Source organism: Chamaea fasciata, unplaced genomic scaffold, assembly GCF_029207755.1.
Source record: "Chamaea fasciata isolate MVZ Bird 193981 ecotype frontalis unplaced genomic scaffold, bChaFas1.0.hap1 SCAF_5, whole genome shotgun sequence".
NCBI classification, from domain to species: domain Eukaryota; kingdom Metazoa; phylum Chordata; class Aves; order Passeriformes; family Sylviidae; genus Chamaea; species Chamaea fasciata.
In genome coordinates this window covers 54,727,873-54,740,068 of record NW_027094090.1, presented here as the reverse complement: position 1 = coordinate 54,740,068, position 12,196 = coordinate 54,727,873, and the positions used below count along the sequence as shown (strand labels likewise).

Genomic DNA, 12,196 nt, shown 5'->3' with positions numbered 1-12,196 from the left:
ACAAGCATTTGCTGGCCTCATGACAATGATAAATCAAAATGGCACTGGAGTGAATGCAGCTACATCTTTACACAGACTGAAATTTGGACTTCAAAAGAACTGTCTGCATGTTCAAAGTTAAATGTCTGCCTAAGTGTTTTGCTAGAGGGGGCCCTGAATTACATTGCCATTCAAAAATGTAATTACAGTTATTAAAATCATATGTAAGGCACTGTTGATTCAATGTTTCATTGTACATGATATATAGCTGTATTAATTATTTTATTAGACATGGATAACGTTGCCAACATGATGCAATGCAGCTACCACAAAGTATTTGCTGGTCTGGGGAGGAAACAGACCATCTGCAATGGAAATACTTAATTTGGGAGTCAAGAAAAGGCAATAACCCAGGGCTCCTCCCGGACAGATTCTACCCTGCTTGGCAGAGAGTACAACTGCAGAGCTCCCCTCTGCATGCACTGGCACACAGACAGCAGAATCTTATCTACGAGCCTGTCCAACTCTCCCCAGAATACAGAACAAAATTACATTACAAGCCCTCCTGCTCCAGGCTTTGCTCTCACACTCTACACTTTGTGGAGTTCCTCCCCAGAGGACACTGAGAATGGAAATAAAGTACAATTTACTTGAACTTTGTTTTCAACCTTATTTGACATTGCAGGTCATCTGATGTATTACTCTTTTTCACAGCATTTCCTTCTCAAATAACTTTTAAGAGTTCGGTATGTAGAGAGAATGCCTGACTTGTTGCATGCCTGTACAGTGTGGCTATTTATCAATCTTGAGAGATTTTACTTCCACAATACAGACTTTTCATGCTAGCTGTATCATGCCTGATTGATGGGATTTAAAAAAAAAAAAAAAAAAAAAAAAAAAAAAAAAAAAAAAAAAAAAAAAAGCTGAGGACATAGTCCCAAACACAGCAGTGGGTCAAAAGGCCTGTAGCAGAGGGCCTGATAAGGATTCAGAAGCTGAGATGAACTCCTTTGCAAGCTTTTTTTTCCCAAAAGCTTCAGCGTATATTGTGCTATGGCAAGATTAAGTAAATGTCAGGCTGCCTAGAGCTGTCACATAGGTATGTCTTCTGTTGCTACCCAAGTTCAAATAAACAAATTTACATATACTGTACCTTGAGCTGAAGCACCAAGTCCATGCAGTATTTGCCAAGAGGGTTTATGTCATTCAAGATGAGAGCAATTATAATGTCAATCCCATTAGACTCATGGGTGGCTATGCATGTCTGCAAAATAAGAGAAGGGAATGGGGCAGGCGCAGAAGGAAGGGAGGGGAGGAGTGGGAAAAAGAGGGAGACAACACACCCACAGAGGGGAAGAGAATATGCACATCAAGAAATTTCCAAAAGAAGGACCCACAACTTAAAACACCTTGCAACAGTGATAACCTTTCAGCCAAGGCAGAACAACCTGAAAACACGCCACAGGAAGTGCTGGGGGAGACTTGTGTGTACAGAACGAACCCAAACACTGCCAGTAGTGAAATAACCAACTGGAAAAAAGGTGGTGCAAGCTAAAATCTACTCCCAGAGAATCCCGCAGGGCTTGGCACCAAGCGGTACAACTTGCAGACAGCAGCCCTCAGGAGCACTGCCAGATTCAGCTGAGCACATGCCAGCCTCAGACATAAAAGACAAGCTTGACTGCAGGCACAACCAAATTTGCACGCTCAGATTCTTCATTTGCCCTCAGCAGGCAGTATTAATATCGCTGTTACAGCAAAAAATGTTCATGAAAATCAAAGTTCTCTCCATGCAACTGGACATGTGCTGCAAAGAAGGGTATTTCTGGATATGGAATTCAAAACTGCATTTGTGACCAGTGGTACTTCCCAAATACCTTTACAGCTGGAGTTCTGGACCTTCTAGGCCTTGTGCATAACAGCTGGTTACACAAGAGCCTACGGCACTTTTTCCTCTGGCAGGTTTATGGGACAATAGGAAAGGAAAAGACAGAGAGAAGGGGAAAAATGAAAATTAGAGCATGGAGCATTTGCCCCTGAAATATATCGAATTAGACTTGCAGTTGGTGTAAACAAGTGTAATTCAAATTCTGAATGACTTCCCAGCAGATAGGTCTAAGTAATAAAGTGCAGTTCATCATTCCCTTCCATATCAGTGTTCCTCCCATGCTTCTCACATAACTTTGTTGGAGAACACGTTAACTTATAACACTTTTTTCATCTCCAGTCCTGTAGCTCTACTTTTTTTACAGCTGTTTTTCCCATTCATAATTGGATTAAATATGAGAGTTCAAAATTTATTCCACTAAAGGATTTTTGTTTGTTTTTAAAATATTAAGTAAAGGCAGCTGATTACCAGCAATGGCAGTAATAGCACTTTACATTTCATTGGTGCACATTAATGAAGAAGCATTAATATTGCATGTATTTCTCCAGCTATTTCTAGCATAGAGAATAGATTGCTTCTGTAATTTTGCTCACCACAATTTTCTCACTGCTAATCCATAGCAAAAATTCTGCAGTTTCATCCACTGTGACAACTTTACTGCAGTTCTCTTCAGAACAAATATGGCAGCATGTAACCACATCCTTTACCTTTCTATAGTTCTTCAGCGTGGCACTAAAGAGACTTTTACCAAAAGTCATAGCTGTGTCACTTCAAAAGGCTGCAGTGAGCAAGGCACAGGAGACCAGAAGCGTGGTCTTTAGTCTCATCCATTTCACTACTGGCACCATAATTAAAGATGCTGCCAGGTGGTATGGCAGGAGCGCAAGTTGAACTCTGTGGCAGTTGTGTGAAATAAGGAAACTAAATGTTTGGCAAGGTGTATAAAGAAACAACAAGGGCAAAATGTGTGAAAATGAAGAACACAAGTCCGCGTTTGCAATCCACTTCCAAAACTGTGACTGAAAATCCAGTCCCACAAAGTGAGGTTTAAGCCATGGACACAGCAATGTGAAACATGAAACTCTCTCCAAAAGGATTGCAAACCTTCAGAGGAAGAAGAGATACTGCAGGAAGAGTCTGTTTCAAGTTCTCACTTAAAAGGGTCGCTCAGGCCTCATGAAAGCTTGAAGTGTGTTAAGGATAGTCATAGCAGCTCCAAGTGAATTTATGTTACCAGGAATACTGAAAGGTTTGTGATAAGCACCCAGACACCAACATTCAGATACAGCCTTCTGCAGCCAGAAGCTCCTGAGTCCTACCTGGTTTTCATGGCACGGGCCCTGGCAATATTCCGTCAAGCTTTCCAGCGTCTGGTTGACAAGAGCCACGTTCCTCTCATTGATGTAAAGCCCCAATAAGCCCAGCCCACCTGTGGTGCTCCCACAGATGCAGTCCAAAAACTGAAGGGTCTCACAAACGAGGTTGTAATTTGTTTTATTGTTTTGATGTCTTAAAAAATTCTGGTGTGTGGAGGAAAGGAACACAAAAAAAAAAAAAAAAATAAATAAATAAATAAAAAAAAAAAGAGAGAGAGAGAGAGAGAGGGAGAATCAAGGCAAACAAAGTATTTTTTCATGAAAACATTGAAGGATACAATTTATAACCATATCACCACAGTGTCTCAGGTGCTGAAGTACACTCCACTACTACAGAAAATATATTAGGCCTTAATGCAGCAATTGAGAACTATTACCCGATTAAAATCATAGAGCAAGGAAGGCTTAAGAAAGCAAACTCGGCAAACATCTGCACTGACCTTAAATGTCTTTTATATGACCTGCAGATCTGCTCCCACCCACCCATTACAGCCCTTCTCTTGGAAGCTGTTGCCCCACAGCTGAGCTGCTGGCACATTTTGGAGCTCAGCTCAAACCACCCCAACCACAGCTGGCAGGGAGGCTCCTGGTACATTTGAGAGGTATATTTGCAGAAAATACATTTTGCAGAGGTTGCTATGGGGACAGTAATTTCTACCAAAAGAACTGATAGCAGGGACACACAGAGCATCTCAAAGCCTTCAATTGTAATACTTTGGAAAAAGGGCAGTACCCAGAGATTTCTGGTGCTCTTCAAGTCTGTGGTAAGTGATCCACCAATTGTGCACAGGAACCTTACTAACAGGGACATTTAGACCCTTCTCAGTGCCATGTGGCTGTGCTGGGATCCCCAAGCAATTCTGAGGATATAAACATGCACTCCTCCAACACAGAACCCAAATGGTTTTTGAGAAGGGTTATTTTATCCCTTGGACCAAAAAATCCCAACATTTCAGACAGTCCTTTTCTGTAACAGGGGCCAGGCACAGGAGGCATGTTTTTCTCCCCTTACAAAGGTGCAGCCCCTCTAATAACAGCCCTATAAAATCTCAGCTCAAAACGCTTTACCTGGAGCTCTCGGTTGTGGTTCTCACACAGCAGCTGAAGAAATCTCAGTATTGGCTGCATGATTGCAATGGCAGGGCTCATAATTGCTTCTTCTGCAGATTTCTCTTCTGCATTTGCAGCATCTGCTCCCGAGCCCATCAGATCTATTTCTGGGTCCATTTCTCTTCTGTACACAGAGTAAGCCTTGGAGGTTGCAGAAGATGCTTCTGTTAACTGTCCTTTCATTCCCTCTTTCAGATGCAAGGTTGAATCCTTAACTGAAAAGAAGATAATTTTCCTGCATTTTTGAAAGTCTTTCTTCCCATTTGATTAAGCAATAAGAAAACAATAATAATGAATGCAACTTTTTCTTTGTTGGTGTCTAACTTTTCAAAGACCTCTAGGCAACTCACAAAGAATATCAAAGCAACATTCATGCAGGGATAGCACGTTCCAAATAAACCACAAACCAGAGTGAAACAGAACATTAACACAAAAAGCCCTGCTATTTCTCTCCCATATACAATAAATGATGAGAACAATGGGAAGACCACAGGGTGGGAAATCAGTTCCTGAGCTTGCTCTTGTGAAATATCCCCAATAGCAGCAGCCTCTGCTTCTGCTCCTCTAAAAATACAGCTCAATATGTTTTATTGATGCAAACTGGCAGAGCTTCACTGATTTCATTAAAGCAAATTCCTTGTAGCCAACCTGAGATGGACTGTAATTCAGAGAAAAACAGGCAAAAGATGCAAACTGGCAATGATTAATATTAAAGCTTATTGATCGACTTACCAGAGCATCAGTGGTGCAGCACATGCAGTGTCAACACAATACCCCGCTCCCCTCTTTCCCAGGGTTGCCTCCTTACCTCTCTTTTTGGGAACAGATATGGCGAGGTCGCCGTCATCCTCTTTCTTTTTGCTCCCCAAATCAATGGTGTTCACTGTCACTGTGGATCGGATCTCCTGCTGAGCAGCTTTCATGCGATCATACAGCACTTTAAAGAACCTTTCTGACTTTTTCTGCTCCTTTAGTTGCTGGTAAGTCGAATACTGCAAAAAAAAAAAAAATCTTTAGATATCAATCTTCTGAGGAAGAAGGAATACAAAACTACACTTTTTTTTTGTGAAACAAATGATGAATAATCACTCACACAGAACAAGTGTTGGACACTGCCTGACCAGTTCTTTCACAAAGTGATAAACAAGGCTGGTAACAAAGACTGATGATAATGTTTTAAAATTTCAGTAAAATGGTGAACAGTGCTATTTGCAGTCTTTTAAATGTCACAATATTGTACTTGAAGTTAAATTACTTTGTGACACTCTCTATTTCTCCAGGCTTAGTAGTCAAGATATTCTATCTACAAATAATAGCGAAAAGTAACTTATTATGTAACAACAAGAGAAAGCATGGAACATCTAATATGTAATATTATAGCTTGGATTATGTTCATTTTTTTGTGCTACAGACAGAATTTATTATTAAGTATTATTTTAGGTTATTAAGTCCAGTCACTTGGTATAACTGTCAAGCAGGCTGAGGACCATTTGCAACAGTTTATAAACAATCCCAATCCTCCCAGCCTTCTCTCATCATATCAATTCTCTCTCTTCCCTCAATCATCTGATTTGGCTAAATCTAGGTGAGAGGGATATAATTCACCAAAAAACCTAGAAGCCATAGTTTAAAGCAGATATTTTCTGTCAATGGGATAATGGTCTTCTCAAATGACCGGGTTATTTTTTCCTCTTTGGAGATTTTGATAAATGTCTCTGAAGGTTTCCAGAAAATAATTTGTTATTATGAACTTAAAAGTATTAAAATTTTTAATTTTACAAAGAGTGACATAAAATAACTGGGGATAATGCTCACATGGCAATGACCACGTTAAAAGCAGCACGGTGCTACACAGAGAGGGACAGCTGAAACACATTTTCTCCTACTGAAGAGCTATTGCATAGTAATAGGGCATATTTACATTTGTATTAGTGGTACATATTCTAGTGACAAACTTTTCACAGAACGCAGAGCAAAAAGGTTCTCTTTATTTGTCTCCAGACCACATGCATCTGAGAATCAATATGTGAATAAGCAGATTAAACAGGTACCTGTGTTTGCGTATTTCCACCTTCAAGCAGCGCAATACCGAGCAGAATGCCTTCTGAGAAAATCCTGTCATTTCTGGTGTTCACTATCACATCTATGACCAGTTCTGAGGCACCTTCTTTGTCCAGGAGGCACTGGATATCAAACATGGTCACCCCAGACTTATCTGCATCTTGTCCTGAAAATCCACCTGTGAATTAGACAAAAACACAAATATCATTTGTGTTTGCTTCACACACATACATGAAAATGAACCTAGTAGTAGTGATAAAGCACACAATAGCAACGTCATAAATTTAATTTTGAAATTCTGTCAGGCAAAATTATCTTTGATAAAAACAAGATTTTTTGTATGAAACTGCAATGTTGGGCTCTAAGAATTAGAAATCAAACAAATCTCCAAGCCATTGTTCTGTCATGATATTCAGACAATAAATAAGTTGGAAAGGACACTGATTTGTTCATGAACCCTTTTTTAATGCCACTGCTGCATACACTAAACTGTGAGTAGGGTCAGGGCTCTGAGAGCCTTTCTAAATCTGCTCTTCAATCTCAGGCCTAATCTATGCTAAAACTGTGTCCTGGTAAATCCACCCAGGTTATGGGTGTGACCTTCCAGTCAAATGCTTTTGCCAACTCATAGGTCATCATCATCATCACCATCATCATCATGATGTTTTCTTTAAGAACACAGACTTGAGTTAATCCAAATTAAAGGTGTGGGTTGAAGAAATTTTGCTAAATTGTATTAGCTCATTAAATCAACCACCTTTTATTATCACAGGTGATCATCTTTCCCGCTATACTTACTTCTCTAAAGATGTAACTGCACCTCCTTCATTAGTAAAAATACAGTACTGCTTTAATCAGCCAGTACCACTTTGATTAAACTGATTAAAATGCTTCAGACTTTGTGATGAAGCCATATACACACACACACTTTTCAGAGAGAACTAAAAAATACAGCTTCAGTCTCCTGTTAGAGAGTGAAATTTGGCAAATAGGATGTTAAGACTGCAAAGATTTTCAGTGTCTACATTGAAATAGTTAAGGAGGAACAGCTGGGTTAACATCTGCAAAAGTGGACAAATCTGGGCATGCCTTCAGTGTGCACTGAAAATGCAAAATGCACTTCTGACCTGGCTCTATACCTAGCTCCAGCCCCATTTCCTATGACAACCATTATTATGGGTTTTCCTAGAAACCACCCTGTAGTAACTTCCTGTGGCTTCTACAGCAGAATGATACAAAAAATTAGGTTGTAATGGACCTGTAGAGATCATCTACTGAAACCTCTTGCCCACGGGAAGATAGGGCAGGTTCATCAGAGTGTTGTCCAGTAAAGTTGGAACAAGAAGTGACATGTTCTACAACCTCTCAGGAAAATCTCTTCCATTGTCTAATCAGTATTTTTGTGAGAAGCTTTTCCTTAGATCATACCTTTTTCATATATCAGTAAAGGATCTGGAACATGAAAAAATTCTTTAGTTTCCAACATCATCTCTCTTCAAAAGTTTTCTGTTTCACTGAATTTCTGGATGGGGATTTACTGGTACCTACTTTGGTACCTCCAAATGCACAATCTGAGACAAGCATGTGCAACTTAAAAACAGAAGAGTCTGATACTACCTCTCTTCTAAGTGGTTACAGAACATGTTTGACTTATTTACCAACTGAATGCCTGGAGCACATCCAATGTGCCTATTAGAAAAAATGGTGCTGCTAATTTTGCACTCCTGAAATGATGTGCATTGATTTACCTCCCACTTGTGCAGTTTTGCTGTAGCTGGAAGACAGGGGCCCATTCATACCACTTCCATATTCCCCTTTAAAATACCGATACAGGAGGATTTTCCTTAAAGTGTTGCCCTTTAAGAGAAAGATAAAAATAGAAGAAATGAGAGTTGTGGCCAGTTTCCTTTGTTTGAAAAGCAAGCTGTTTAACACAGATACATAACTTAGTAGGTCTTTCCATTATAATTAGCAAGCACACAGATAGGAAAGTTGTTGAGGAAACAAATATCTAACAGGCTTATCTAACAAATCCCAGGGGGAAAAAATCTAAAATAGTGTTGCATAAACTTTTTTTGAAGTTTGTTTTAAACTTATTGATTATAAATAAAACACCTCCGCTACAGTAATTCTGACTGGCTCTCTGTGAGATGTGTATATTGAAACAAGCTCCACAAATAGTCAGTGCTCTGCAGTCAGTGTCTGTGCCCTACCCTGCCATGGCAGCACTTTCTTCCTATTTTCTGCAGCTGAGTAGTACCACTCCCTTTTCTCTGATCTCAGATAATCCAGCTGATCATCTGAAAGAAGCCACATCACATAAAATATTAAAACACAGATATGACATTTGATAGAATAGCTTAAAAAGCATTCTCTGTATCGCCTTGTTCCTTGACTTCCAAAACCACAACCAGTCAAAATTTGCATGCAGCTCTCTGAAGATCTTCCCTTTCATTTTACTTATGTTCTGCAACACAAGACACGCTGGATTGACAGTTGGGGGTACCATTTACTTGGCATTTTTATTCTGCCTTCAGTCTCCACAGAACACCTGCAGTCAATACTCAGCTTTACAGAGGCAGAAGGTGACACAACAATGGTAGGCATATGTGTAACCTCAGATTTCATGAAAAAGTATGGTCTCCGAAGCTCAACACAGAAGGGGGAAATTGGTCACTTCAAGAGTTTGGCAGTAAAATTGAACAGTTTCTTCTCTACTTTTACTAAACTGCTGGTTTTAATGAAAAAAAATTCTAAAAAACATGTGCACTAGAAGCATTCTCAGCATTCAGCAGCTTGCCAGTGCCTGCACATTAGTGCAGCAGTCAAGTTTTCAATCAAAACATCTCTGTGGCCACCACAGACAGCAAGCAGTGAGGAAGCAAGTCCAAGGCACTCTCACACTCCCACTTCTCTGTTAATTTGGCAATATTTCCAGTGGCAACCACACACCACAGAGGGGCTCCACAGCTTCGTGGGCCTTGAAGACAATGGCCTTGTCCACCTGAAAAAAAATGCCAAAATGCAGGACTGTGCTGCCTGACAACACCAACCTGCCATTCTTTCCTAGTTCTCACATTTTGATGTTTTCATAGGATAATAGCCTGTACAGAGTTCCCTCAAACAGCGAAGCAAAGTACAAGGCCTACATTAAAATACCAAAAGCTATCAATACAATAGCTGCAAGAAAAATAAGAAGCGTCACCTACAGGGAATTTACTGCGTGGATTTTCCACATGAGGTTAATCCAGTGTGCTCTGCACTACAGAGGAAGGCAAAGAACCAGAAGTCTCTGAGGAACTCATACAGAGACAGACTTCTTCCCAGCCTGGTGGTGATGGGGTTTAACCTGGAGTGGGACAGTAATGGACAAGGGACAGTAACCAAGCTCATAAGTAATTTTGAGATGGATAAAAGCACTGGCTCCTCCTGCTCAATATCCTGTCTCTAGCTGGGACCAAAATCCAGTGTCTCATGGGAAAGTGAACCTCATTTTCCTTGTTTCTTGAAGAAGAAAAACATATTGTTGATGGGAAAAGATTTCCCACCAGAACCGATAAACATGGACTGAGAAGAAGGCTAAAGCCCCTTTTCAAGCTTTCTCAGGCATAAATATCACAGAATCATAAAACTGTCACACAGATGGGATCACAGAGCAGAAACCCTTCTCAACTCCCAACTAGGACCCAATCCAGAATGGGCACTGCCTTGAGACACGATCTTTTCATCAGAAAGGCTGGCATTTCCCATAGCACTTGACTAACCACTCAGTTTGAGTCAACCTCCTCAACCAGCAACCTATGCAGTCTGTTGATGACTAATGGTAAATTATATAAACAGTCACAGTGCAGTCACGAGAAGAAACACCAAAAGCCATCTATTTTTAGTTAAGAATACTACCTGTGGTCACAAGCTTTATTGTTCAACGAAAACAGCCTTATTTTATCAAGAAGAATGTTTCAAACCATAAAACAACTTTTGACCAATAAACTGAGTGATTAAGCACTGGGGTCTTATTACCTGGAAGCAAGTAACTAATGGCACATCTCAGATCTTCCTCCTGCCTTGTTACCTTCAAAGACACCAGGGGATTTGAAGATGTTTCTCCAGCTGGCTACAGAAAGGGGAATCCTGCTCCACCCGTATCCAAACTAAGGAACAGATTTCATTTCTTCTTCCAAGAACTCTTAATTATTAAGATTCCTGCACTTTCTCAACCTCCCATGAATCCAGACAATAGTTAGAGTTCCCAGAAGCCAAAGTGTCAAGAGTCAAGGATACTGTGTTTGAAAAGCAGAAATGTGGTGGGACCTCTGCTTTGCCTGACAGCTGTGTCAGAAATGCACCTCCAGGCTCAACCCACATATTTGCAAACTCGGGATCTTCATCTCCTCTATGATGACCTCAGGCAGCCATATGACTTCCATGAGTCTTGTGAAACGAGTTGCCACTACAAAGAGCAGAAGAGCCCAGCCACATGAACCGGGGCTGAGAAATGCACAGAGAAATGCCTGAGGAATGTACCAGAAACGCCCGTTACCTCCAGCATGTGACTGTGAGGCACTATCCTAGAAAAAGCTGGAAAGACCCTGCTTCCAGAAAAAGTGCTGATCCCACTGGCGTAGGTGTGTGGGAATGCTTTTATGGGAATGCCAACAAACAGAGTCAAGAACAGCCCCATCACACAGGACGAGACCGCTGCTGCCAGGACAAGCCAGACAGCCATGCCATTGATGTCCTTGGAAATGGATTCCTAACTTAGCACAGCCACAAAATTAATACTGCCCAAAAGCAAACGATCATAGCAGCAGCATGAATAAGCAGCTTGCTGCAGCTACTACTGACACTCGTGGCACTAAAGCAGAGGCCAAAATTAAAGCACACTAGGCAGGGCAGCGCTATCTTCCCCAACTACGTTTCTATACGAGGCAGAAGTCCCGGCCTTCCAAGCCGAATTTCCCCCTGCTGGCTACAATACACTTTCTTTTATACCTCCTATTAGGGTATGGAAGTGACATGTAAACATCACTCAGCTGACTGCAACCCTTCCATAATGGCTAGAACATTGTATAGCTTTGGAAAAAACACAAGGAAACATAACAGTCTTATTGTTGCTGATGAATACCACTGCATTGTCCCTAACAAAAGCTAGGATAAAGACTGAGGACACAAGAAAGCAACAACTGGATATTGTTGTTGCAGTTTTAAATAGCTAGGGATTGACAGGCAAAAGTTTCCAATAGGGAATAATTATTCCAGTAGGAACATGTAGACACAAACAAATTCCATTTTCTCAGTCCGTATTTCATTATACTTGTTGGTCTTCAAACTTGATTTAAACGCCTTAATACAATGGTTTATTTGTCCTCTCTGAGCCTGGAAAAGGCTGGTTCCACATGAGGATGTGCCAGGAAGCAATGGCTGAGAGAGGTACCTAAAGCTTATCATGGATGCCTCCATCAGCACCAGCTCCCCCTATTACATTACCAAAACTTATCTGTCCTGCCTTATATAACTCTGCACAGTTCTTAAGGAATTGGAATTATACATAAGATGTTCTGGAGGCTGAACTAGACAGTCTGGTGATCTGCCCTGGTTCTCACTCTGTATTAAATCAATGAAGCGGAAATGCTCGGGTTATCAGTGGTTACACAGAAAAGGCAGCTACATCCAACCAGTATTTCTGTGATACAGTGGATGATGTTGGGAGCATATTTCAGCATTAATCCAGGAAGAGGCATGAAAACCAGGCTTACTAAATCTTCATATTTTACAAGCCAAG

General features: G+C 40.7%; 1 protein-coding gene across 1 annotated transcript in view; it reads right to left on the bottom strand.

Annotated features, from left to right (window-relative positions):
• Window positions 1-12,196, bottom strand: part of ITPR2 (inositol 1,4,5-trisphosphate receptor type 2) — a 248,333-nt gene that overhangs the window by 67,980 nt on the left and 168,157 nt on the right. Inside the window, exons 43-49 of the mRNA XM_066183751.1 lie at window positions 8,163-8,271; window positions 6,405-6,592; window positions 5,162-5,345; window positions 4,312-4,568; window positions 3,187-3,387; window positions 1,857-1,934; window positions 1,133-1,243 (exon numbers count right to left, since the gene is read on the bottom strand). Coding sequence (XP_066039848.1) covers window positions 1,133-1,243; window positions 1,857-1,934; window positions 3,187-3,387; window positions 4,312-4,568; window positions 5,162-5,345; window positions 6,405-6,592; window positions 8,163-8,271 — 1,128 coding nt within the window. The remainder of the gene's footprint in view (window positions 1-1,132; window positions 1,244-1,856; window positions 1,935-3,186; window positions 3,388-4,311; window positions 4,569-5,161; window positions 5,346-6,404; window positions 6,593-8,162; window positions 8,272-12,196) is intronic.